Consider the following 23,494-nt stretch of genomic DNA (forward strand, 5'->3'; position numbering starts at 1 on the left):
AAGCCCCATGTTGGGCTCTGTGCTGACAGCTCAGAGCCTGGAGCCGGCCTCAGATTCTGTGTCTCCCTCTCTCTCTGCCCCTCCCCCAGTCACACTCTGTCTCTCTCCCCAAAATAAACAGCAAAAAAATTTTTTTAATTAATTTTTATTGTCTGTGTAATACAAAAATACATTCTCCTTTAGAAAACACAGCTTCATATTAAAGGCAATATTTTTAATACTTTAATTATCATCCATATATGTTTAAAAATAATATGCATAGATGAATTTATTTATATATGTGATTTATGTAAATGGTATTAAGTTTCATCCTGTAACTTGTATAAGCAACATTTCATGACTTCTTACTCAGCAATCTAGCTTAAAAATCTAACCATGTTAAATTATAGAACTAGGTAATCCCCTTTAGTCCCATTCCTAAAAGGTAATTCCCTTTGATATAATTTTAGTAAAATTCCCTACTATCGATATATCACAGTTCTGATTGGTATTTTAGCTATTCCTCATTTTCTTAACTATTTGCCAGATGAATAAATATAAATAAATAAATACCTCCTTATGTATAGATGCAAGGGTTTTTTTTTTTTTAATTTTTTTAATGTTTATTTATTTTTGAGAAAGAGAGAGAGAGACAGAGCATGAGCTGGGAAGGGGCAGAGAGAGAGAGGGAGACACAGAATCAGAGGTGGGGTCCAGGCTCTGAGCTGTCAGCACAGAGCCTGATGTGGGGTTGAACTCACGAACCATGAGATCATGGCCTGAGCCAAAGTCGGACACTTAACTGACTGAGCCACCCAGGTGCCCCGCAAGTATTTTTTAAGTGTTTATTTATTTTGAAAGTGACATAGAGAGCGAGCAGGTTAGGGGCAGAGAGGGAGAGAGGGAGACAGAGAATTCCAGGCAGGCTCTGAGTCAGATGCTTCACCAACTGAGCCACCCAGGCGCCCCCAGATGCAAGTATATTTATTTGTAAAATGTGAAATTCCTAATTAAGAGGTGATATGTATATTCTTCAGTTTTAATAGAACTTTAAAAACCCTTTTGCTAATATCTAACAGTTAATATTCTCACCAAGTTTATATTTCCCTCCGTGATCACCAGCATCTTTTACCATGAAAGTTTTCAATTTTGGTGAAAATTTTAGATGAAAAAATATAATGTTTTAACCTAAATCTCTACAATCACAAGTGACGATGAGCTCATTTTTACACATTTATGAATGCCTTCATATCCTGTGACCTTTCAGGTTGGAGTGATTTTTTTTTTTTTTTTCTGATTCATCTGTATCTGACTGATTCTTTATCTATTGAATAAGTTGCTTTTTTTTCTTTTTGGCTTGGAAATTTGTCTTTTACCTTTTTTATGGCATCTGTTTTTTTTTTTAACGTTTATTTAATTATTTTGAGAGAGAGGGGAAGGGACAGAGAGAGAGAGAGAGAGAATCCACTCAGGCTCCTCTCTGGTATCTGTTTTCTTACAAAAGTTTCTTGGGGGGAAGGTAAGAGAGTTTTTTTTTTTTTAAACATACAAATAATACAGGGCCCCTGGGTGGCTCAGGTGGTTAAGCATCCAACTCTTTTTTTTTTTTTTAACGTTTATTTATTTTTGAGACAGAGAGAGACAGAGCATGAACGGGGGGGGGGGGGGGGGGGGGGGTGGAGGGTCAGAGAGAGGGAGACACAGAATCCGAAACAGGCTCCAGGCTCCGAGCTGTCAGCACGGAGCCCGACGGGGGGCTCGAACCCACGGACCACGAGATCGTGACCTGAGCCGAAGTCGGCTGCTCAACCGACTGAGCCACCCGGGCGCCCCAGCATCCAACTCTTTATATCGGGTCAGGTCATGATCTCAGGCTTCATGAGTTCGAGCCCCATGTTGCCTGCTTAGGATTCTCTCTCTCTGCCTCTCCATGCTTGCATGCAAGTGTGCACATGCACTTTCTATCTCTCAAGAATACATAAAAAACATTAAAAAAAATTTTTTAACATACAAATAATATATAATATATATAATTATATTATATGTTATATATTATATATTATATAATTATATATTATATATTATATTATTATATATATTATATAATTGTATATTATATATTGTATATATAATTGTATATTATATTATATATAAAATTAAAATTTAGATACACAACTGTGTATATAAATGTAATTAACAACATACATAATTAATGTATACAACTTGATGAGTTTGGAAATAAGTATACACCTGTAAGACTGTCACCACAATCTATACTATAAACTTATCCATCACCTCCAGAAGTTTCCTGCCACTCACTTATTAACATATTTTTTGTGTGATAGGATCACTTAGTATGAGATCTATCCTATTAGCAAATAAGCATTTAAGTGTTCAGTATGGTATTGTTAATAGCAGGCATTGTTCTATACAATAGATCTCTACAGTGTAATCTTCCTGCATAACTGAAAATTTGTACCCTTTGACCAAAGTTTCAATGTTAATTTCACGAGAAAGGGGGATGCAGCATGAAGATAAATGCTACATTTCTTTTTCATCGTCATGAAATTTACCAATCCTAAAATGGCAGTAAATGTATGCCTAGCAGCAGCAATTATTCTATGTTCAGTGAGTCAGATACTGTTCACCTTCACCCCCAGTCCCATGTCTCGGGCCCCCATAAAAATACGATCTTCATATCTGTGAAATTTGAGGGCAGTAAGGACATTGTTGTCGGAATTTGGAAATCCCAGAGATTTTTTCTTTGCTTATGTATACATTAGGGGTTTTTTTCATACAACTGTCGAGTAAGGAGGTTAGGAATAGACGCTAAACTGATCATCTTGTGATAACCATCTCATGCTAGCCACGGGATGGTCACGACGGAGTCACAACATCATGGGCACTTGTCAATTTGTAGCCTTGTTTGGAATGCACTCTAAATACATGGGGGAAAAGAGGGATGGGGAAGAAGAATTTCTAGAAATCTCAGAATCCCGTTTGTACACATTTAAGATTATATATATATGTGTGTATATATATATGTATGTATTTTTTTTAAGGGAAATACTGGAAAAGGGACAACTTTTCAGAAGTTTAAGTATAAGGCATAGTCTGGCTTCTGTGTTTTGGAGCTCTGCAGGAACATTATTTTCATTATGGCTTGTGTGTTTCTCTAGATACCGGAGTGTCTGAACAATTATCTCTGAAGCTGCCACAGAACGTGGTAGAAGAATCTGCCCGAGCCTCCATCTCGGTATTGGGTGAGCTCCGTCCCTGTGAATCATTCTACTATATGGGCAGTTTTTACTGTATTTCTTTTCCATAAATACTCCCTCAAAATAACAACTATAATTTCAACTTCAGTCTTCCCTCCGTCTTTGGGCTTGTTCATTGCTCCCAATCATACTCCTGTCCCTGGACAGCTCACCCTTGCCCAAAATCTTCATTTTTCAACCTTCCTAAAATTATTCCTTTCTTCTTAAGGATTCGGATAGATTATAATCTATAAGACTTATGATGTCCCATCTCTCCCATTCCCTAGGAGACATCTTGGGCTCTGCCATGCAAAATATACAAAATCTCCTCCGAATGCCCTATGGCTGTGGAGAACAGAATATGGTCCTCTTTGCTCCTAACATCTATGTTCTGAATTATCTAAATAAGACACAACAGCTGACTCCAGAGGTCAAGTCCAAGGCCATTGGCTACCTCAATACCGGTGAGTGATTAAACAAGTAAGTGAAAACTTCACAGAGTCATTTTAACAATACACTGGATTTCCCAATAGGCTTGAATTACTTATCGGTTCTATGGTATGTTGGCTTCTCATAGTATCATAGTTACTTTGGTACTCATGCTGTGATTTTACGGTAACTATCCAGGGTCCAACTTCCCATTAATGTTTAGAACTCAGACCCTTCTAACATATGACAGCAAAATTTAAGAAATATCACCAAAGGGACGCCAGATGGTCAGAATCTCGCAGTTCGTGGGTTCAAGCCCCACATCAGGCTCTCTGCTGTCAGTGCAGAGCCTGCCTGGGATCCTCTGTCCCTCTCTCTCTCTCTCTCAGCCCCTCTCCCACTTGTGTGCTCTCTCTCTCAAAAATAAATAAATGCTTTTTTAAAATTTTTTTAAAAGAAAGAAATATCGGGGCACCTGGGTGGCTCAGTCGGTTAAGCGTCCGACTTCAGCTCAGGTCACGATCTCGCGGTCCGTGAGTTTGAGCCCCGCGTCGGGCTCTGTGCTGACGGCTCAGAGCCTGGAGCCTGCTTCGGATTCTGTGTCTCCCTCTCTCTCTGCCCCTCCCCTGTTCATGCTCTGTCTCTCTCTGTCTCAAAAGTAAATAAACGTCAAAAAAAAAATTAAAAGAAAGAAAGAAAGAAAGAAAGAAAGAAAGAAAGAAAGAAAGAAATATCAGCAGAGACCGAGGCATTTTGGTAATTTTTCTGGCCAAAACACATGCCATCTGTCATACTGTTTCATTAACCTTCTATTCCAGGTTACCAGAGACAGCTGACCTATAAGCACCATGATGGCTCCTATAGCACCTTTGGGGAAAAATATGGCAGGAATGAGGGCAATACCTGGTAAGGAATAGACAGTTTTTTGAGCTCCTATTTCCGTACCAGCTCTTTTACATGTATTATCACAAGTATATTCACAGTAACCTTATCGGATATGTATTATTAAACCTGCAGTTGGTTATGCTCAGTACCTATACCAAGACTAGCGAGGTAACCACCAGAAAAGTTGACATTCAAATACATGTATATTAGATCTGTCCCCAAAATTCATCCTGTTAATAACACCAAGCATATTCTTTCTAAAATAGCTATTCTGGGGGGGTGGGGGGGCGCTTGTGTGGCTCAGTCGGTTAAGCGCCCGACTCTTGATTTCGGCTCAGGTCATGATCTCATGGTTTGTGAATCTGAGCCCCGAATCAGGGTCTGCACTGACAGCTCAGAGCCAGCTTGGGATTCTGTCTCCCTGCCTCTCTCTCTGTCCCTCCCTGACTCGTGCGTGCTCTCTCTCTCTCTCTCTCTCTCTCTCTTCCTCAAAATAAATAAATAAACTTCTAAAAAATAAAGTAAAATTTTAAAATAATAATAATAAAATAAAATAGATGCCTTTGCGGGGGCACCTGGCTGGCTGAATCAGTAGAGCATGCAATAGTTGACTTCACGTTGTTAAGTTCAGCCCCATGTTGGCGTAGAGATTACTTAAAATTAAAATCGGTTAAAAATAGTATTGAAATTGGGGCGCCTGGGTGGCTCAGTCAGTGAAGCGTCCGACTTCTGCTAAGTCATGATCTCATAGTCCATGAGCTCGAGCCCCACGTCAGGCTCTGTGCTGACAGCTGGGAGCCTGGAGCCTGCTTCGGATTCTGTGTCTCCGTCTCTCTCTCTCTCTGCCCCTCCCCACTCACACTCTGTCTCTCTCTCCTTCAAAAAATTCAATAAACATTTAAAATTAAAAAAAATAATAACAATAATAATATGATAGCTGTTTTTAAATGTCTATTTTTTTCTAAAATCGCTCCCATAACCATGAGTTTTTAAATAATATGGCCAGTGAACGTATCACATAACTTTTAGATAAACCACGTTAACTTCCACTTGTGGTAGGCTTTTAGATCATACTCATCTTGACTGAGAATAAATTCACTCATAGGAAGGAAGAAATGAGGGGGACCCAGTGACACGAAACATTGTTTTAAAATCCCTAAGGCAAAGCAAAGCAGTTAGAAGTTACCACAATTTTCCGTAGAAGATTCTGCCATCTACAGAAGGAAGTCTCTAAAGAGAAGAAAGATGGAAAACCTCACTCAAATAAGTAAAGATAAGTAACATTAGAAGAACATTAGAACGTTACTCGCTGTAGCAAAGAGAAAATGAGTCAGCAACGAAATACCAGATTTAGCAGATTAATCAAGCAGTCTAAAGGAGATGGGAGTTCTAAATACACGTGAATACCGGTCAGGTGACTCACATCAATGTAAATGGTGTCCAGTGAAGCCTGTCACTGTGACGCAGTTATAAAACTATTGTCACAACATAAACATCACCATCGCTTCCCTCCTGCTCAGGCTTACCGCCTTTGTACTGAAGACTTTTGCCCAGGCTCGAGCCTACATCTTCATTGATGAAGCACACATCACCCAAGCCCTCACCTGGCTCTCCCAAAAGCAGAAGGACAATGGCTGTTTCAGGAGCTCTGGGTCTCTGCTCAACAATGCCATTAAGGTGAGGTGTTCGTGGAGTTAGCTTTTATCTGTCCATTCTGATGTCTACAAGGATAATATAAGAATTCCTTAGGAAAGACAAATAACTGATAGATAGATAGATAGATAGATCGATAGATGATAGGTAGATAGATCCTGGATAGCGCCAAGAAAGAGGGGATGGACGTAGGTTGCTTGTGCTAATTTGCCCCCTGGGGATGCAGACGAGTAAGGATACATTCCATGACACCCAGGAGCTGATTAAGAGCATTCTCAGAAGTTCATTTAATCAAATTTCTCTCTCTACCCCCCCACACTTACAGGGTGGAGTGGAAGACGAAGTGACCCTTTCTGCCTACATCACCATTTCCCTTCTGGAGATTCCTCTCCCTGCCACTGTAGGTACCACCTCATTCCCCTACTGAGGCATAGTTTGGACACAATGACACTGCTGTCCGGCTGTCAGAAATATCACCTTACTAAAAGCCAGGTGTCAGCTTTCCTTCTATGCCATGCCAATGCTTCTCGGATCAGAAGGAAATGTGGTCAATCCGTTAAGAAAGATATACACTATCCCAGGGATGCCCCCTAAGCTATTTCTCCCCTAAGACCTCCCACTCTTGCCATATGTACATACAAAATGAGTTCTAAAAATATGGTCTGTGCTCCTGCCTAACGAATGTAATAATAACATAAAATGCTATTCTCTCTCTCCATAAAAATGACAACAGATGGGGGCACTTGGGTGGCTCAGTAGGTTAAGCATCTCACTCTTGATTTCAGCTCAGGTCATGATCTCGCGGTTCATGACATCGAGCCCCAAGCCGGGCTCTGCACCGACAGCATGGAGCCTGCTTGGGATTCTCTGTGTCTCCCTCTCTCTCTGCCCCTCTCTCACCCTCCTGAGTGCTCTCAAAATAAATAAACGTTAAAAAAAAAAAAAAGAAGAAGGAAAAGAACGAGAACAGACGGAGACATGCATTTGGAAAATGATCCGCATTTACCTGGGAAAGCCAGTGTCCCTGTTCACACAGCTCGGTTCCCTCCTTGTTTTCCCCCCTCAGCACCCTGTTGTGCGCAATGCCCTGTTCTGCTTGGAGTCAGCCTGGAATTCAGCAAAGGAAGGACCCCATGAAAAGCACGTCTACACCAAGGCACTGTTGGCCTATGCTTTTGCCCTGGTAGGTAACCAGGACAGGAGCAAGGAGATACTCCACTTACTTAATGAGGAAGCTGTGAAGGAAGGTGAGCAAACATCCTGCCTTCTCTGTATCAAGAACCATACCTCAAAACCCCCCACACCTACCTCCTGTGATCGCTTTCCCCTCTCTTCTCTTGTCTCTATCACCATAAAATCTGGAACTTCTTAAGCAAGTCACACACCAAAAGATAAGAGGCAGGTGCACTGTAGTCGTGAGAAGCTCAGCCTGTGGAGACTGGCTCCAGAACAGTTTAACAGTGTGACCTTGGGCAAGTCGCTTAACTCGTCTATGTTTCAGTTCCTTCATCAGTAAGATGGGGGTAATAATAGTATTTACTCTGCCCCCTCCCCTGCTCAGGTCGAAAAAATAGAAAATAAAATGCAAATGGTAATAGTTTATCGAATAAAATATATTCTACCTTTCTGCCTTAACGGTGCCGTTACGTGTTTATTCTTAAAATGTATCAGGAAGGTTTCAGATATACAAAAAGGCATAAAGGATAATCAGCAAACCACTTTATACTTCCCTCCCAGCTTAAGAAATACAAAATTACCAATGCAGGAAAAATTCTTTGTGCCCCTCCCACCCCCAAAGCTGACCATTACCCTGAATTTGTCATTACCATTTCTATGGATAGCTTTATTTTTACTCCACCTATATTCCTAAACAATATTCAGAATTTTGATGTGTTCTTCATCCTTAAATCAACAGTATCATACTTTTTAGTATTTCTGCATCTTGTTTTCTTGTCTGTTTGTCTGCCTTTTGTTTAAGTTCCACATTGTGCTAACAGGAGTCCCCTACTGAGGGCCTATAGCTCTAATTCATTATTTTCGCTGCTGCATAATATAGTGCAAAATATAGGTAACTCATAACTTATATTAAAGAGTCTCTCGCCATAGGTGTTGTTTCTTATTTGTTGCTATTGCAAACCATGCTGCAGTGAATACTCACCTATGTGTCTGTCTCCTTATGCGTGGGTGTGAGTTCCTGTAGGTTCTACTTCGAGAAGTGAATCGCTGATTTGTAGGCGAAACACATCTTCCCCTTTGCTGGATGTTCCCAAATTGTGATTTACTCCGCGGCGTAATTTACTTCCCACAGCAGTTTAAATCGGTTCCCATTAGGTCACACCCTGGTCAGCCTTTGGTTACCTTAAGGATTACTGTTATTTCGTACTGTTATTAGGGTACTGTTCGCACCCTAATGAGTGCGAACTCTGTTATCTCATGTCATCTGTGATCCTCACAAGAAATCTCAATAGGAAAATTTATAGAAAATTTCACAAAGCCCAGATAAGGTCTGGATAACATCAGAAACAAGCAACCCCCACAGTCAGGGAGCGAACTTGCTCTGCAATTTCCCCCCAACGACCCAACCATAGCCACCGTTTGACAACTTCGTTGGCTGTGGGCTTATGACTCAGCAACATTTTCCGCCTTAGGCTGGCTGAAACAAACCACGTTCAGGTTTACGCAGAAGGAAAAGCATCTAGATAAGGTCCAAGGGAATATAATTGGAAGGCACCCTCCACTTAAGCTCGGGCTTAAATTAGATATGAATATGTGGTTACTCACAAATCTCTTTTTCTCATCTCCAGACAATTCCATCCACTGGGAGCGACCTCAGAAACCCAAGGCACCAGTGGGGCATCTTTATCAGCCCCAGGCTCCCTCAGCTGAGGTGGAAATGACGTCCTATGTGCTCCTGGCTCACCTCATGGCCCAGCCCAGCCCAACCTCCGAGGACCTGACTTTGGCCGCGGGCATCGTGAGCTGGATCCTAAAGCAACAGAATGCCCACGGGGGCTTCTCCTCCACCCAGGTCTGTGTCTGCCAGAAACTTTTGCTTCGCCTTCAGGGAACAAAAGCTCTGAACAAGATATAAAGACATGCAAGAGGAAAAAATGAGGATGCGGATAACTCGAAATGAGGAAAATATGATGAGTATTCAGGGAGAGCGAGAAATAAGGAAAACTCAAAGTCAAAGAGGGCTAAAAAGAAAATTCCTGCAGTTCTGGCACCCCAGCCCTGTTATCATCACAGTCCCCTCCTGCCAATAAAAACTCTACCTCCCTAAAGAAGTGAGACCCTATGTGCAATGGCCACAGCAGAATGGCTTTTAAAAACCTACCTTCAGGAATCTTCTGGAAGTTCTAAGAGTCCCTTTCAAACAGTTGGAAACAGTTTCAAACAGTTTGAACAGTTTCAAACAGTTCTCAGGAGCGCCACTCAAAACCCAAAAAAGCTCTCCTTGCAAATCTCTGCATTCAAAGGTCCCCTTTAACCGGCTTATTTTGAAGCCGACACATTTTATGCTTCCACTATTCATCCTTTGCTATACAAATATTTGTTCACCAGCAGCATGAAGAACTTGCTTTATTATTGCCAACATCGTAAGACTATCTAAAAAAAAATCCGTCAATAGGTACACAGCAGGAAGTGTTATTTTCAGAGAATTTAGGCTTATTTTTCCATATGAATGGGGAAAACATGGAATACTTTTATGACAACAGTTATTCTTTCTTAAATCTATTGTTTAAAGAATATCATTCAGGTTCAATGCTGAGAAGATTTGAGAATTGAGAAGATGGCATGCAAGGGTGGGAGGAATCCAGACATGTGGTAAAAAAAAAAAAAAGGGAGAGCCCAAAAATGCCAATAAATCAAGAAGATAATTATAATTAAGCATGCCCCTGATCATGGCTGCAAAGGACCTTGGGTTTTCTCAGGGCACTGAACTCAACAGAGCAGAGTTTAATTTGGGGTGAGAGGCAGACTGATCTTTGGTTGAGTGATGGCAGACATAACCACATTTACCAAGTAAGACATCTTAGACAAATAGCTAATGCCAATGAATGATTCCCATTCACATATACTTTCCACAGCCCATATCCCACAAACATTCATCCATAGGAAAAGATCAATTTTCTGAGAAATAAAAGAAGCCTCTAAAGCATACAGTCCAAGGCACATATGTGGATGTTATGGTTCTGTTATCTATCTAAGGATTCTAATCAATCTGGAAATTAGAACTCCATTATTTAAGTAGCGAGGGAAGCAGGAAAGAGGACGTCAAGGCCCATCTTGTCGACATGCCTTTGGGCCCTCAAAAGGTTACTGAGCCTACACAGGTTCTCTCACTCGTCTTTTCTAGGACACAGTGGTGGCTCTCCATGCCTTGTCCAAGTATGGGGAAGCCACTTTCACCGGAACTGGGAAGCCTGCACAGGTGACCATCCAATACTCAGGGGCGGTTTTCGAAAAATTCCAAGTGGACAGCAACAACCGCCTGTTACTACAACAGACTTCATTGCCGAAGGTGCCTGGAGAATACACCATGACAGTGACAGGAGAAGGATGTGTCTACCTCCAGGTGAGACTCTTGGGGCACATGGGGTCAGAGGGCCCACCGGAACAGTCCTCACTAAAAAATCCCTAACTCAGCGGGGCGCCTGGGTGGCCCAGTGGGGTTGAGCTTCCAACTTTGGCTCAGGTCATGATCTCGCGGTCTATGAGTTCGAGCCCCGCGTCGGGCTCTGTGCTGACGGCTCGGAGCCTGGAGCCTGCTTCAGATTCTGTGTCTCCCTCTCTCTTTGCCCCTCCCCCACTCATGCTCTCTCTCTCTCTCTCTCTCTCTCTCTCTCTCTCTCTGTCAAAAATAAATAAAACGTTAAAAAAAATTTTTTTTTCAATTCCTAACTCAGCAAATGATAGGGCCACCCAGATAACGAGTTGAGGAAGCTTGGAGGAGTTCTGGTGACCAGAGGGAACACAGATTTTTGTCTTTGATGTTCCACAGACATCCTTGAAATACAATATTGTGCCAGAAAAGGAAGAGTCCCCGTTTGCTTTGGATGTACAGACTGTGCCCCAAACCTGTGATGGACCCAAAGCACACACCAGCTTCCAGATCTCACTGAATGTCAGGTAAGACCTGTGACTGGATCGTTTAATTCTGGGTATAAGAACCCATCTTCTAGGGGTGCCTGGGTGGCTCAGTCGGTTAGGCGGCCGACTTCGGCTCGGGTCATGATCTCGCAGTCTGTGAGTTCGAGCCCCGCTTCGGGCTCTGTGCTGACAGCTCAGAGCCTGGAGCCTGTTTCAGATTCTGTGTCTCCCTCTCTCTGACCCTCCCCCGTTCATCCTCTGTCTCTCTCGGTCTAAAAATAAATAAACGTTAAAAAAAAAGAACCAGTCTTCTTACCGGAACTCCCATTAAGCTGAGTGGCGTGGCAATAAATGTTTGCACTACATTTGTTGTAAAAAGCAACGCGTCCTCATGCCGATACAGAATCGCTTCATGATGGGGTATATGCATTGTGCCTCCCCTGCCTCCAGGATCTGTGATTGTGAAACCTCATTATTGAAAAGTTAAGTCCCCTCAATAAGAACTAAAAAAAGAGAACATTCACCCTTGCCTCTGACCCGAATTCCTGATTTAATTCTAAATGTAAGTGAATTCATTCTATTGCAATGAAATTCTATATCGTTCTTGCTCTCTCCGATTGCCAAAATGTCTGAATAGAAGGACGTAGTGAGTCTGTAGTTAGAATTCCTACCGACAATAAGTAAACCTCAGATTACACACAAAACAATCGATTTGCATACATGCACAGCAACATTCAAATAGCTCCAGGGCTTACCAAAAAACGTTTCTGCCCACAGGAATGTTCTACCCTGGCTGGGGATACTGTTCAGGACAAAAGTTAAAAGTATACGTAACAAATAATGCGCAGAGGTTAGCGGTCTCAGGCCCAGCTATGTGTCACAGAGCTTTCTTAAACTCCAGAACCTCGAATCCACACACGTAAAATCCTGATTCATCAGGTCTAGGGTAAAGCCCAGTCTCTGTGGCTTTAACAAGCTCCCTATCACTTGGGTGGGATATTTAGGAAGGCTTTCATGTACTATTGAGGGCTGTGATGGCTTACTGTGGACATGGGAGAAAAGGATATTTAATAACACGGAAGGCCCTAATTTCCTTTCTTCCCCAAATCTTCAGTTACACTGGGAGCCGTCCCACCACCAACATGGTGATTACTGATGTGAAGATGATATCTGGCTTCATCCCCCTGAAACCAACAGTGAAAATGGTAGGTCTATTATACGTCCAGGAGGCTCTAGTTTATTTGATGTTTTATGTATCTCCAGACTGACAAAATCTTAAAATATTTTAAATCAACTTCTACCAAAGGCTAGCACTTTCTTCAAATCAGAAATACAATTTAGCCTGCTTGTATATGGGTTTTTTGATGTGTGGTGGTTTTCTTTTCTTTTTTCCTCATGGAACTCTGTTTTCATGCATCTCAAAATTCTGTGAACAGGTTTTTGATCACGCTGTTCCCATTCAAAAGTATTTATTTTAAAAAGCTAATAACTTAAAACACCCACACACACAAACGAATGGTCCACAAAACATTCTCCCTTCCTTCTGAAGGTTTTACGAGGCATTATTATCATTAACCAGTCTTACTTTTAAACTCAAATGGCCAACGGAGACAAACAGTGCTGAGACCATCCTTCCACCACTGATTAAGACTAGGGTGGCAGGGATTAGGGATAATATTCATTTAGTCCCCTGAGCCTTCCGGGCAGACATGGTGACCTTGCCAGATGCAGCAGACTTTTCATCCGCTGCTTTGATGACCCCCGGAGGGACTGTGTGTCTCATTTCACAAACAGCTCTCTTCGAGAAGCCACAACGTACTAGAAGAATATCAGCAGATTCCTGGAGCTTAGACTCTTAAGATAAAGCTTATGCACCAGTGGGAAAAATATATGAAAAATAACCGACGGGCACAAACTAGAAGTATTACAGAAGTTCAGAGGAAAATGAGATTGCTATAAATTAGAGCAGGCAAAAAATTAAAAAAAAAAAACAGTTAAAAAAGGAAACCTCCTTCATGAAGGAATAGAATGTAACTTGAACATTGAAATACAGAAAATTCTCAAGTTTAGGACATTTATTTCACATTTCTGCAGATATATCAACATTACACATAGGCATATGCCAAACTAATATTAAATGCTGCCTCCCAAGTATCTTTCATTTTTACTTTAAAAACATTATCATCTTTACTTACAAAAATCATTCGAAGCAGCTTTACCCTCAGGCTTAATTTGGTAATCCAAATTCTCCTTTTCTCTGGTTTCCCCAGAGGCTTCGTCTGTTTATTAACATTTGTGATGTATTAATTTTCTCCAGCTTGAAAGATCTAACCACGTGAGCCGAACAGAAGTCAGCAACAACCATGTTTTGATTTATCTGGATAAGGTGAGAGCCCTGCCACTCTAGTTGTGAAAAAAATATAGATAATACTTCTTCTAAAATTTTTTTTAATGTTTATTTATTTTTGAAGGAGAGAGACAGAGTGTGAGTGGGGGAGGGGCAGAGAGAGAGGGAGATACAGAATCTGAAGCAGGCTTCCGGCTCCGAGCTGTCAGCACAGGGCCCGACGCGGGGCTCGAACTCACAGACCACGAGATCATGACCTGAGCCGAAGTCGGATGCTTAACTGACTGAGCCACCCAAGCACCCTGATAATCCTCCTTCTAAGGGAGTTATAATAATCCTATTCTAAAGGAAGTGAATGAAGACATTTTGGAGACATCACCTCATGGCAAAACTTTGAGCACTCTAGGGGTGCCTGGGTGGGCTAAGTGTCCAGCTCTTGATTTTGAGTCAGGTCATGATCTCACAGTCCATGAGTTCGAGTGCTGTGTCAGGTTCTGTGCTGAGCAGAGGGATTCACTCTCTCCCTCTCTCTCTGCCCCTCCCCTGCTTGTGCTGTCCCTCTCAAAATAAACATTTTTTTAAATGAGCGTTCTAATATTAATTCCAGTAAACATTCTCCTCTCCTTTATTCACATTTCACATGAGACAATGGGAAGAAATGGCTTATTATAATATTGGGATATGAATATTTCTAGGCCTCATAAGCAAGAAATTCTCTATACAATGTGTTTTTTATGTCCATAATCTATTTTGAAAATATTGAATAATGTAAGGAAGAAACCCAGTGGTAAACCCAATGGTTTCTTCTTTACATAATTATATCAACATCAATTCTTATGTTGATGCTGCTATATCAATTATATATTATATCTCAAATATATCAATTATATAATTGACACCTCAATTATTATATCAACAGCACATCAACAATATAAAAGGGGAAAATACTGTCCATCTAAGCAAGGATGTACCAAAAAATGATAAGATCAGTCCACCCATAAACTAATCTCACTTTACAGTTGTGTAATCTAATTTATGCATTCATATATTAATAGATGTTACAGTTTATAAGTTTTATGAAATTTTAGTAAGGCTGTAATGATCAATTTTTTATATTCCTTTTTGAGTTGACACAGTATTTCTACAAGATAGGGAAGTAAAACTATACCAAATCTCTGAATATGTAAAAATGGACATGGCCATTCAATCAATAAAATCATATATCATTCACTCCCTATAAACAGAGCCCATGGACTAGCATTCATTTATAGGACTATATGAATTGATTGGATTATTTAAGAAAAATTTTGGAATTTTTCATTCACTCTGGGAACTTTCTGCAATTTAAGGATACTGTTAGTTGATTAAAAAAAAAAGGTTCTTTTCCCCCAAGAAAGTAGATGAATAAACTCCTTCGAAGAAGACAGAAGAAAACTTTTAATTCCCTTTTGCTTTCTAGGTGACCAATGAGACACTGAGCTTGTCCTTCATGGTTCTGCAAGATATCCCAGTGAGAGATCTGAAGCCAGCCATAGTGAAAGTCTACGATTACTATGAGACAGGTAAATGTGAACAACTTCCACGTAGAAATTAAATTTCTTTTTTTTTTTTTTAATTTTTAGAGAGAGCAAGAAAACCAGGGAGAGGGGCAGAGGGAGAGAAAGAGGGAGAATCCCAAGCAGACTCCACGCTCAGTGCAGAGCCCGAGGCGGGGTTCGATCTCACGACCGTGAGATCGTGACCTGAGCCAATATCAAAAGTTGGTCACTCAACTCACTGAGCCACCCATGCACCCCTAGAAATTAAATTTCTGATCACAAAAATTTCGATTTGAGAACTGTATTGGGGCCCCTTATTACACTAACTATTCTTTTTTTTTTTTTAATTTTTTTTTAACATTTATTTATTTTTGAGACAGAGAGAGACAGAGCATGAATGGGGGAGGGGCAGAGAGAGAGGGAGACACAGAATCAGAAGCAGGCTCCAGGCTCTGAGCCATCAGCCCAGAGCCCGATGCGGGGCTCGAACTCACGGACCACGAGATCGTGACCTGAGCCGAAGTCAGACGCTTAACCGACTGAGCCACCCAGGCGCCCCACACTAACTATTCTTATTTACTTCATTTTGGCTCCATCAAGTCTGATTCTTCTCTGTCTTCTATACATACGTTGTAGAAACTCCCAGTTGTATAAATATGTCAATTACTAATACAAACCACCTGTAGGACATTTAGCTCCCTTTTCTTCAGATAAGTCAACGATAAGACACCATGAGATTGAAAGAAGTATAACATGTGAACTGTCCTTCAGAAGCGTAGGGTAAAGAGAAACACAACACACTGTATTTGAAGAGTTGGCAACAGAAGGCCACAAGCAACGCATCAAATGGATGATGCTGAAGTTTCTGACCCAAGTCTTCCCATAAGGAAAGATTTTTTAAGGGACCTGTCTCCCCCAGGTGTTTGCTATCCCTCTCACTTCACCTAATGGTTTTTGTTTTCATTCAGATGAGTTTGCAATTGCTGAGTACAGTGCCCCTTGCAGCAAAGGTAAGCAATGCACACACTTTCCAAATGCAGTCACACCCCCTTTGGCTTGTCCCTCCCATAACATGAAATTCTGGCTAAATGCTTTTCGAAGATACCCTCTTGCTCATAGTTCAACTTATTACTGAAAACTTCATTTGTTGGGAAAAGGTCACTGATGGCCAAACTTTAAAGGGTTACTTTTTGAATAATTATAAGTAATAAATCTCACTTCCCACTATATTAATCAGGTTTCCTTAGGCACCGTGCTACCCAGATCTAAAGGACAGAATATTCATTGCTCAGGAGACCCAATGTCCCTCTTGATTTTCTCTTCTTTCCACTCTCACAGATCATGGAAATGCTTGAAGACCACTTCAATGAAAACTGCTTTGCTGGAATATCTGTTCCACAGACTCAGGTCTCTGTGGAAGAAAAGAATTTTTTTATGTCTGAAGATCTGAGGAATAAACCTTTTTTTCTGGCCAATCTTTATCACTGGTTCCTCATTCATTCAATAAACATTTATAACATTTCCATATAATTCCCAGTAGAATCTTAAGATTAAACATTGATAGCAATCAAGGGTTGAGGGACTTCAGAAAATTAAAAATGTTACCGGGATATTGGTCTGAGTAGGTTTCACTTGGGGCTTCAAGAGAAGGATTATGTACTAGGAGAGTGGGAAGGGTGTTTGGTTACAGGAATACCCTAAGAAAAAGCCAGCGTGCATTTTAGGAGAGAATAAGACTGTCTCGACTAGAAAAGACTTCCCACGTTAAAGGGAAATAATGAAATACAATGTTGGATAAGTTACACTGGGAGGCAGTATAACTAGTTAGAACTTCACCTGAACTGGGATTACATGGCCTCAGAACCAAATCTGCCATTGATTGATACAAGTGATCGGTTTCAATAAAGGATGTCAGATTGAAAAAAGTTGAAGGGGTGACACATCAGAAACGAGTCCTTCTAAAATAAAAAATCTATAGAACTCAGCAGCCCAAATAGGAGTGTTATATTGGAGCATTTTTTTTTCCCCCAAAACTTTGAGCCAGGATCAAAGCATAGGTGTAAACTCAAGAAGCAATTCAGAGGCAGAAATCAGCATCCCCACAATATCCGATCTCTACATTTTCTTTGTGGGAAGTATCGAAATCATTTATTGTGTGGCTAGAGGAGCAGAAACTTCAAGAGCTTGTAGAGGTGTCTGGAATAATCCTAGGAGTCCTCATCTTCATTTGGGTTGGTTTGACAGAAGCTTGGATGGTATCGGCTAAGAACTTTTTTTTTTTTTTTAACGTTTATTTATTTTTGAGACAGAGAGAGACACAGCATGAACAGGGGAGGGGCAGAGAGAGAGGGAGACACAGAATCGGAAGCAGGCTCCAGGCTCTGAGCTATCAGCACAGAGCCCAACGCGGGGCTCGAACTCACGGACCGCGAGATCATGACCTAAACTGAAGTCGGACGCTTAACCGACTGAGCCACCCAGGCGCCCCTCGGCTAAGAGCTTTAAAGGACTTTGAAGTTCAAGCATTCTGAGCTCTAACTCTGGACTGGGCAAAAGTAAAAGATAAAAGCTATCACTGAACTCCACACATTCCAGCCTCCCCATCTCGACCCTACATGAATTCCAAACCACTTGCAAAGTGGCAATATCACTGCGGAGGCCCCTCACTGAAAACCTCACAGGGCTGAGGGAGCACAAAATTTATTCAGCACAAATTCGATACCCAGGACCAAGCTAAAGTCCTTCCAAAAACACAGGGAAGAAATGATTATCCTAACGGTGAAGTGGTCAGGGTTTCCCTCTTTGGAGAATCACCTCCCTTCCATATTTTATATAATTTTCAGCGTGGTGTGGTGGGAAAAGCATAGGTTTCCAAAGATGTGGAAAGCGGGATGGTCTCAACATCCAGCTCTGGCATTTAACACCTATGTAATCTTACCTAGCACTTACTGCCTCTCACAACTCAGTTTTCTGATCTGTATAAAAGGAGAATATTATCAGCCTCCACAAGCGTGTATGAGGATGAAAAGCCAAAGGTCCTCCACATAACGGACCTCACTGGGCACAGCGCTGCCGACTGGAACCAGCAGTCACTTCCGGTTCATCTGCAAAATGGGCCTAGAAACAGCGACTACCTCACGAGATAGCTGCGAGCAGTGTCCTTAATCTAGTTCTTGACACACAAAACGTTCAAAACCTAAATGGTAGCTCTTTATTGAAACGATCTTTTAAAGCCTGTCAATAATCCCATGACTTCTTCAAGGGAAATCTATGCAAAAATGGAGACGCTCAAGGTCGTTTCTGAGTAAGGGTAACAATACACCCGGAGAGCAGTTAACCACAAGAAAGCAGAGCTGAGAGGTGCCTGGGTAGCAGCTCAGTCAGTTAAGCGACCAACTCTTGATTTCGGATCAGGTCATGATCTCATGGCCGTGAGATGGAGCCCCATGTTAAGCTCTGCACTGAGTGTGGAGTCTGCTTAAGATTCTCTCTCTCCCTCTCCCTCTGCCCTGCCCGTCCTCTACTCACACCCTCTCTCAAAAAAAAAAAAAAAAAAAAAAAAAGCAAATCTGAAATTACTTGCTTTAAAAATTACAATTAGGAATCCAATTCCTAATTTTTTCTCCAATTTCCTGAGTAGCGTTGACAGAAAGCTGAGACTTTAAAAATATATTGGAAAATGCAGGTAATTGGGTTAATGCCCTTACATTTGTTCTGCCAACAGGGCAGGGGGAGGAGGGCAATAGGTCTGAGGCTTGGGGGCTGTGGGCCAACTCCTCCCAGGATCCCCTGGGCCTCGCGCTGTAGGACTCTGACGCCCAGCCAGCACTGAGCAGCCGATGGTTCGGGATCCAAAATGATCCCGTTCCAAACTCTAATTGTGCAGGTTCCCTCCTGTAAAAGGTTCACAGCCTCCCTCCCATCCTCATGGCCTTCACCCTCACCCAGGCTGCCTTCACCTCCCACCTTAAGAGCTGCTGTGCCCTCCAGAGCGTTCGTGTCTCCAAACCACTCACCAAATTGCAGCCAAAGTCTTCTTCGGAAAATTCACATATTTTTAAGTGTATTTATGTATTTTGAGAGAGAGAGAGAGAGAGAGAGAGCCCAAGCAGGGGAGAGGCAGAGAGAGGGAGAGAGAATCCCAAACAGGCTCCACCCTGACAGCACAGGGCTCGAGGTGGAGCTCGAATTCACGAATGGTGAGATCATGACTTGAGCTGAAACCAAGAGTCAGACACTCACCCAACTGAGCCACCCAGGCGCCCAGAAAATTCACATTTGGTTGTAACTCTTCTTTGTCTAAAGCCCTTTGGCAGCTTCCCATTACATTAGTCCAATGGTTCTTTCTGGCTTGTCGGGTCCCGCACGTTCCCCCTACCTTTTCAGGTTCTTCTGTCCCATCAGCTCCTGAGATGTACAGGACACTGTGCTAGGTACTCAGGGTGCACAGGGGAAGAAATTGGAGGAAGTCCTGCTACAGCCCAGCAGGAGAGACGGATGTCTAACTGGTGACGTAATTACCTAATTAAAATGTAACAGGGGGCACCTGGGTGGCCCAGTCAGTTAAGCATCTGACTTCAGCTCAGGGCACTATCTCACGGTTCACGAGTTGGAACCCCACATTGGGCTCTGTGCTGATAGTGCTCTCGTGTTCTCTCTCTCAAAAATAACTAAGCACTAAAAAATTAAACCTCAAAACAAATCAATAAAATGGCAGTGAATGACACCCAAGGAAGCCAGGGTGCTGGAGACTTCCTGGGGAGGACGAGCCAGGTGGCTCACAGAGACTTTAACTCTCCACTCCTCCCCCAAATACTTCAGCACTGAGTACGATATGTACGTGCATCCATGCAATGGCCAAGGAAAAGCGATGCTGTTTCTTTAAGAATTTAAAACTATGGTTAAAAATGAAAATATATTTTTTAAATGACAAAGCAATTTATAGGCAGATTCACCGAAACCCCTATCGAGGTTTCAATCGTGTTTTGTGCAAAAATGGAAAACCCATCCTAAAATTCATATGGGATTTCAAGGGACCCTAAAGTCAAAACACTCTTTAAAAAGCACATATTTAGGAGTGCCTGGGTGGCTCAGTCGGTTAAGCGTCTAACTTCAGCTCAGGTCATGATCTCACGGTTTGTGGGTTAGAGCCCTGCGTGGGGCTCTGTGCTGACAGCTCACCATGCTTTCTCCAGATACGGAGCAACCACTTTTGTCAGACTGAGAAAGCTGCTTTGGTGACTATTCAGTCTTCAAAAACATTTTCCACAAAATTCTAATTGGAGAATACCAACCTCTTGTTACTACCTCGAGTCTCATTACCAGACAGTCCTCGGGGCAGGGGGGGCGGGGGGGTGGGGCAGTGCAAAATAAACCTGTCACAGGAAGGATGTGTGTATATTCAGGTAAGATTCTCATGGAAAGTTGGAGAGGTTCGAATGTAATCCTTCCTCCTGAAAATGGAAACTCTATTTATTCCTACATGGGCAATAAAAGGGCACATTGGGAGAAATGGAATTTTGACCCATTGAATGGTCCTCTGGATGGGAAACGCTTTCTATTCATAATGTTCCACAGATAGCTCCGAAATACAAGGTTTTCTTGGAGAGCAAGGAATCTGCATTCAGTCTACAAGTACAGGCAATACCCCAAACTTGTGACGGACCTAAAACCCACATAAGTTTCCAAATCTCACTGAAGTCAGGTAAAAATATCTGTCTGTATTATCTAGCCCTGAAAATATTCGCACCTAGAACTCTCGAGTACATAGATTCAGGAAGACCTAAAGTAATCCTCGTCGTTAAGTTTTTGCCTCGTCAATGAAAAAAAAAAAAAAAAACTGTCTTCACCAATGTGGACAATGAAGAATTGGTACAGTTATGGGCCTAATTTGTCTACCTCTAGGATTCTTTTATTACCCACAACGATTGCTGAAGAATAAACAAGTCCTTTCAATAATACTTTCAAAAGTACTTCAGTGTGAACTCATTCTTCCTTATCTCCAAAGGAAATCTTCTTTTCAAATTCCAGTTTTCTAGGGGCACCTGGGAGGCTTAGTTAGTTGGGCATCCAATTCTTGATATTGGCTCAATTCATGATCCCAGGTTTGTGAGATCAAGCCCCACATTGGGCTCTGTGCTTAGCATGGAGCCTGTTTGAGATTCTCTGTCTCTCCCTCCGCCCTTTTCCCTTGCTCACGTGTGTGCAATCTCTCTCTCTCTCTCTCTCTCTCTCTCTCTCTCTAAAATCAAATAATAAAATAAAATTCTAGTTTTCTACAGAAAAATAATTCACAATTCACTAGCATTCTTTAAAAGCTTTACTTGGAACAGAAAAGGTGACTCTGGCTACAATTACAAAATCTAATGGGTCTTGGGGCACCTGGATGGCTCAGTCCAGGGGAGCGTGTGACTCTTGATCTCAGGGATGTGATTTCAAGCCCCATACTGGGTGGAAAGATTACCTAAAAGTAAAATCCGGGGGCACCTGGGTGGCTCAGTCGGTTAAGCGTCCGACTTCGGCTCAGGTAGTGATCTCGCGGTCCGTGAGTTCAAGCCCCGCGTCGGGCTCTGTGCTGACAACTCAGAGCCTGGAGCCTGTTTCAGATTCTGTGTCTCCCTGTCTCTCTGACCCTTCCCCGTTCATGCTCTGTCTCTCTCTGTCTCAAAAATAAACGTTAGGGGCGCCTGGGTGGCGCAGTCGGTTAAGCATCCGACTTCAGCCAGGTCACGATCTCGCGGTCCGTGAGTTCAAGCCCCGCGTCAGGCTCTGGGCTGATGGCTCGGAGCCTAGAGCCTGTTTCCGATTCTGTGTCTCCCTCTCTCTCTGCCCCTCCCCCGTTCATGCTCTGTCTCTCTCTGTCCCAAAAATAAATTAAAAACGTTGAAAAAAAAATAAAAAAAATAAAAAAAAATAATAATAATAAAAAAAAAATAAACGTTAAAAAATTTTTTTAAAAGAAAATCCAATGGCTCCCAGACGAAAAGAAAAAAATAATATTCACGATTTAGCCCATCGTCAAAAGACAAATAAGCTAAATGTATTTTATAAAAGTGAGTTACATTAATTAAGCAAAAATACATTCAAGAAGCTGTGGGGAATATAAATAAGATAGGTATCTTACCTAAAGGAATCTGTAGTCTAGTTGTGAAGGTCATTTGCACATAAGAAAAAGATAATTAACCTAAAATGTGTACGTTTCAAGGCAGTAGTAGATACCAGAGATTCTAAAATCTAGTTATCCTCTTTTGTAAAATTTATTTAAAAATTGATATTGCCAGGTTCCCCCCTCAGAGATTTAATTCGGTATTTCTGGAGCTGTGCCCAGGCATCTATATTTTCATGAGTTCTGCAGCTGATTCTGTTATATAGTCAGTTTTCAGAACCACTGATACTGTCTATAAAAATACATTGACTATATATTTCTAAGGATGGAAATATCACTGAGGACAAGGCAGCAGTTAGGAAAGCTATGTAGAGAAAGCTACTTAAAAAGCTACTTGACAAAAGGCTTGTGGTGGACCTTAAAGGAGAGCAGGATTCAACATATCGGGAGGCCTGGTTCTTCTCTTTCTTGGGTCTACAGCTAGACAGGAAGCCATGCGGCCTCCAACAAGGCCATCGCCGATGTAAAAATAGTATCTGATTTCATTCTCCTGAAACCAACAGTGAAAATGGTAAATGGATGGTAGGTGTTTGAATTTTCTGTCTCCCTAGCATAAGGCTATACCAACAACATTCTCACCATGTCAACGTGCATCAGGGCAACATTGGGCTTAATCTAAGGAAACTGAATTTATCTGGGACCAAGGGTATCGTTAGCATTGTGTTAGGTTCCAATACAAGAATTGTAAGAAAGATGTTGGGATTAATTGAGCCTACATTCTAGTTAAGAATACTAAAAGAGGGGCGCCTGGGTGGCTTGGTTGGTTAAGCATCCGACTTCGGCTCAGGTCATGATCTCACGGTCCGTGAGTTCGAGTCCCGCGTCGGGCTCTGTGCTGACAGCTCAGAGCCTGGAGCCTGTTTCAGATTCTGTGTCTCCCTCTCTCTCTGCCCCTCCCCTGTTCATTCTCTGTCTCTCTCTGTCTCAAAAATAAATAAATGTTAAAGAATACTAAAAGAAAAAAAATTTAAAAAAAAACAATAACTGAAGTTATCAAATAACATTTAAGGACAAGATATAATTAAGCACCAAAATTGTTGGTATAGTTTTTAAATACCGCGAGAATTCAGAGAAAGCTGAGATCAATGTTAGAATAGAGAAAGATACCTTCATAGATAATCTCAAATGAATCGCTATCCAACTTGAG

At 41.8% G+C, this 23,494-nt stretch overlaps 1 protein-coding gene and 1 long non-coding RNA gene across 3 annotated transcripts in view; one reads left to right on the forward strand and one right to left on the reverse strand.

Annotated features, from left to right (window-relative positions):
• Window positions 1-16,663, forward strand: part of LOC131520044 (alpha-2-macroglobulin-like) — a 45,920-nt gene extending 29,257 nt beyond the window's left edge. Inside the window, exons 23-36 of the mRNA XM_058743751.1 lie at window positions 3,159-3,242; window positions 3,524-3,700; window positions 4,484-4,571; window positions 6,071-6,227; window positions 6,529-6,603; window positions 7,270-7,450; window positions 9,008-9,231; window positions 10,564-10,782; window positions 11,209-11,336; window positions 12,412-12,502; window positions 13,615-13,683; window positions 15,104-15,206; window positions 16,151-16,192; window positions 16,521-16,663. Of these exons, the coding sequence (XP_058599734.1) occupies window positions 3,159-3,242; window positions 3,524-3,700; window positions 4,484-4,571; window positions 6,071-6,227; window positions 6,529-6,603; window positions 7,270-7,450; window positions 9,008-9,231; window positions 10,564-10,782; window positions 11,209-11,336; window positions 12,412-12,502; window positions 13,615-13,683; window positions 15,104-15,206; window positions 16,151-16,192; window positions 16,521-16,537 (1,655 nt within the window). The 3' untranslated portion in view covers window positions 16,538-16,663. The remainder of the gene's footprint in view (window positions 1-3,158; window positions 3,243-3,523; window positions 3,701-4,483; window positions 4,572-6,070; window positions 6,228-6,528; window positions 6,604-7,269; window positions 7,451-9,007; window positions 9,232-10,563; window positions 10,783-11,208; window positions 11,337-12,411; window positions 12,503-13,614; window positions 13,684-15,103; window positions 15,207-16,150; window positions 16,193-16,520) is intronic.
• Window positions 16,408-18,263, reverse strand: LOC131520045 (uncharacterized). 2 transcript variants are annotated; one of them, XR_009265916.1, is made up of 3 exons: window positions 18,132-18,263; window positions 17,660-17,727; window positions 16,408-17,429 (listed from the first exon to the last, which is right to left on the reverse strand). It is a non-coding gene; the product is annotated as an uncharacterized LOC131520045 (long non-coding RNA). The 2 variants fall into 2 exon arrangements; XR_009265915.1 differs by having other exon boundaries at window positions 18,121-18,263.
• Between the last annotated feature and the right edge of the window lie 5,231 nt (window positions 18,264-23,494).

Source organism: Neofelis nebulosa, chromosome 8 (assembly GCF_028018385.1).
Source record: "Neofelis nebulosa isolate mNeoNeb1 chromosome 8, mNeoNeb1.pri, whole genome shotgun sequence".
NCBI lineage: Eukaryota > Metazoa > Chordata > Mammalia > Carnivora > Felidae > Neofelis > Neofelis nebulosa.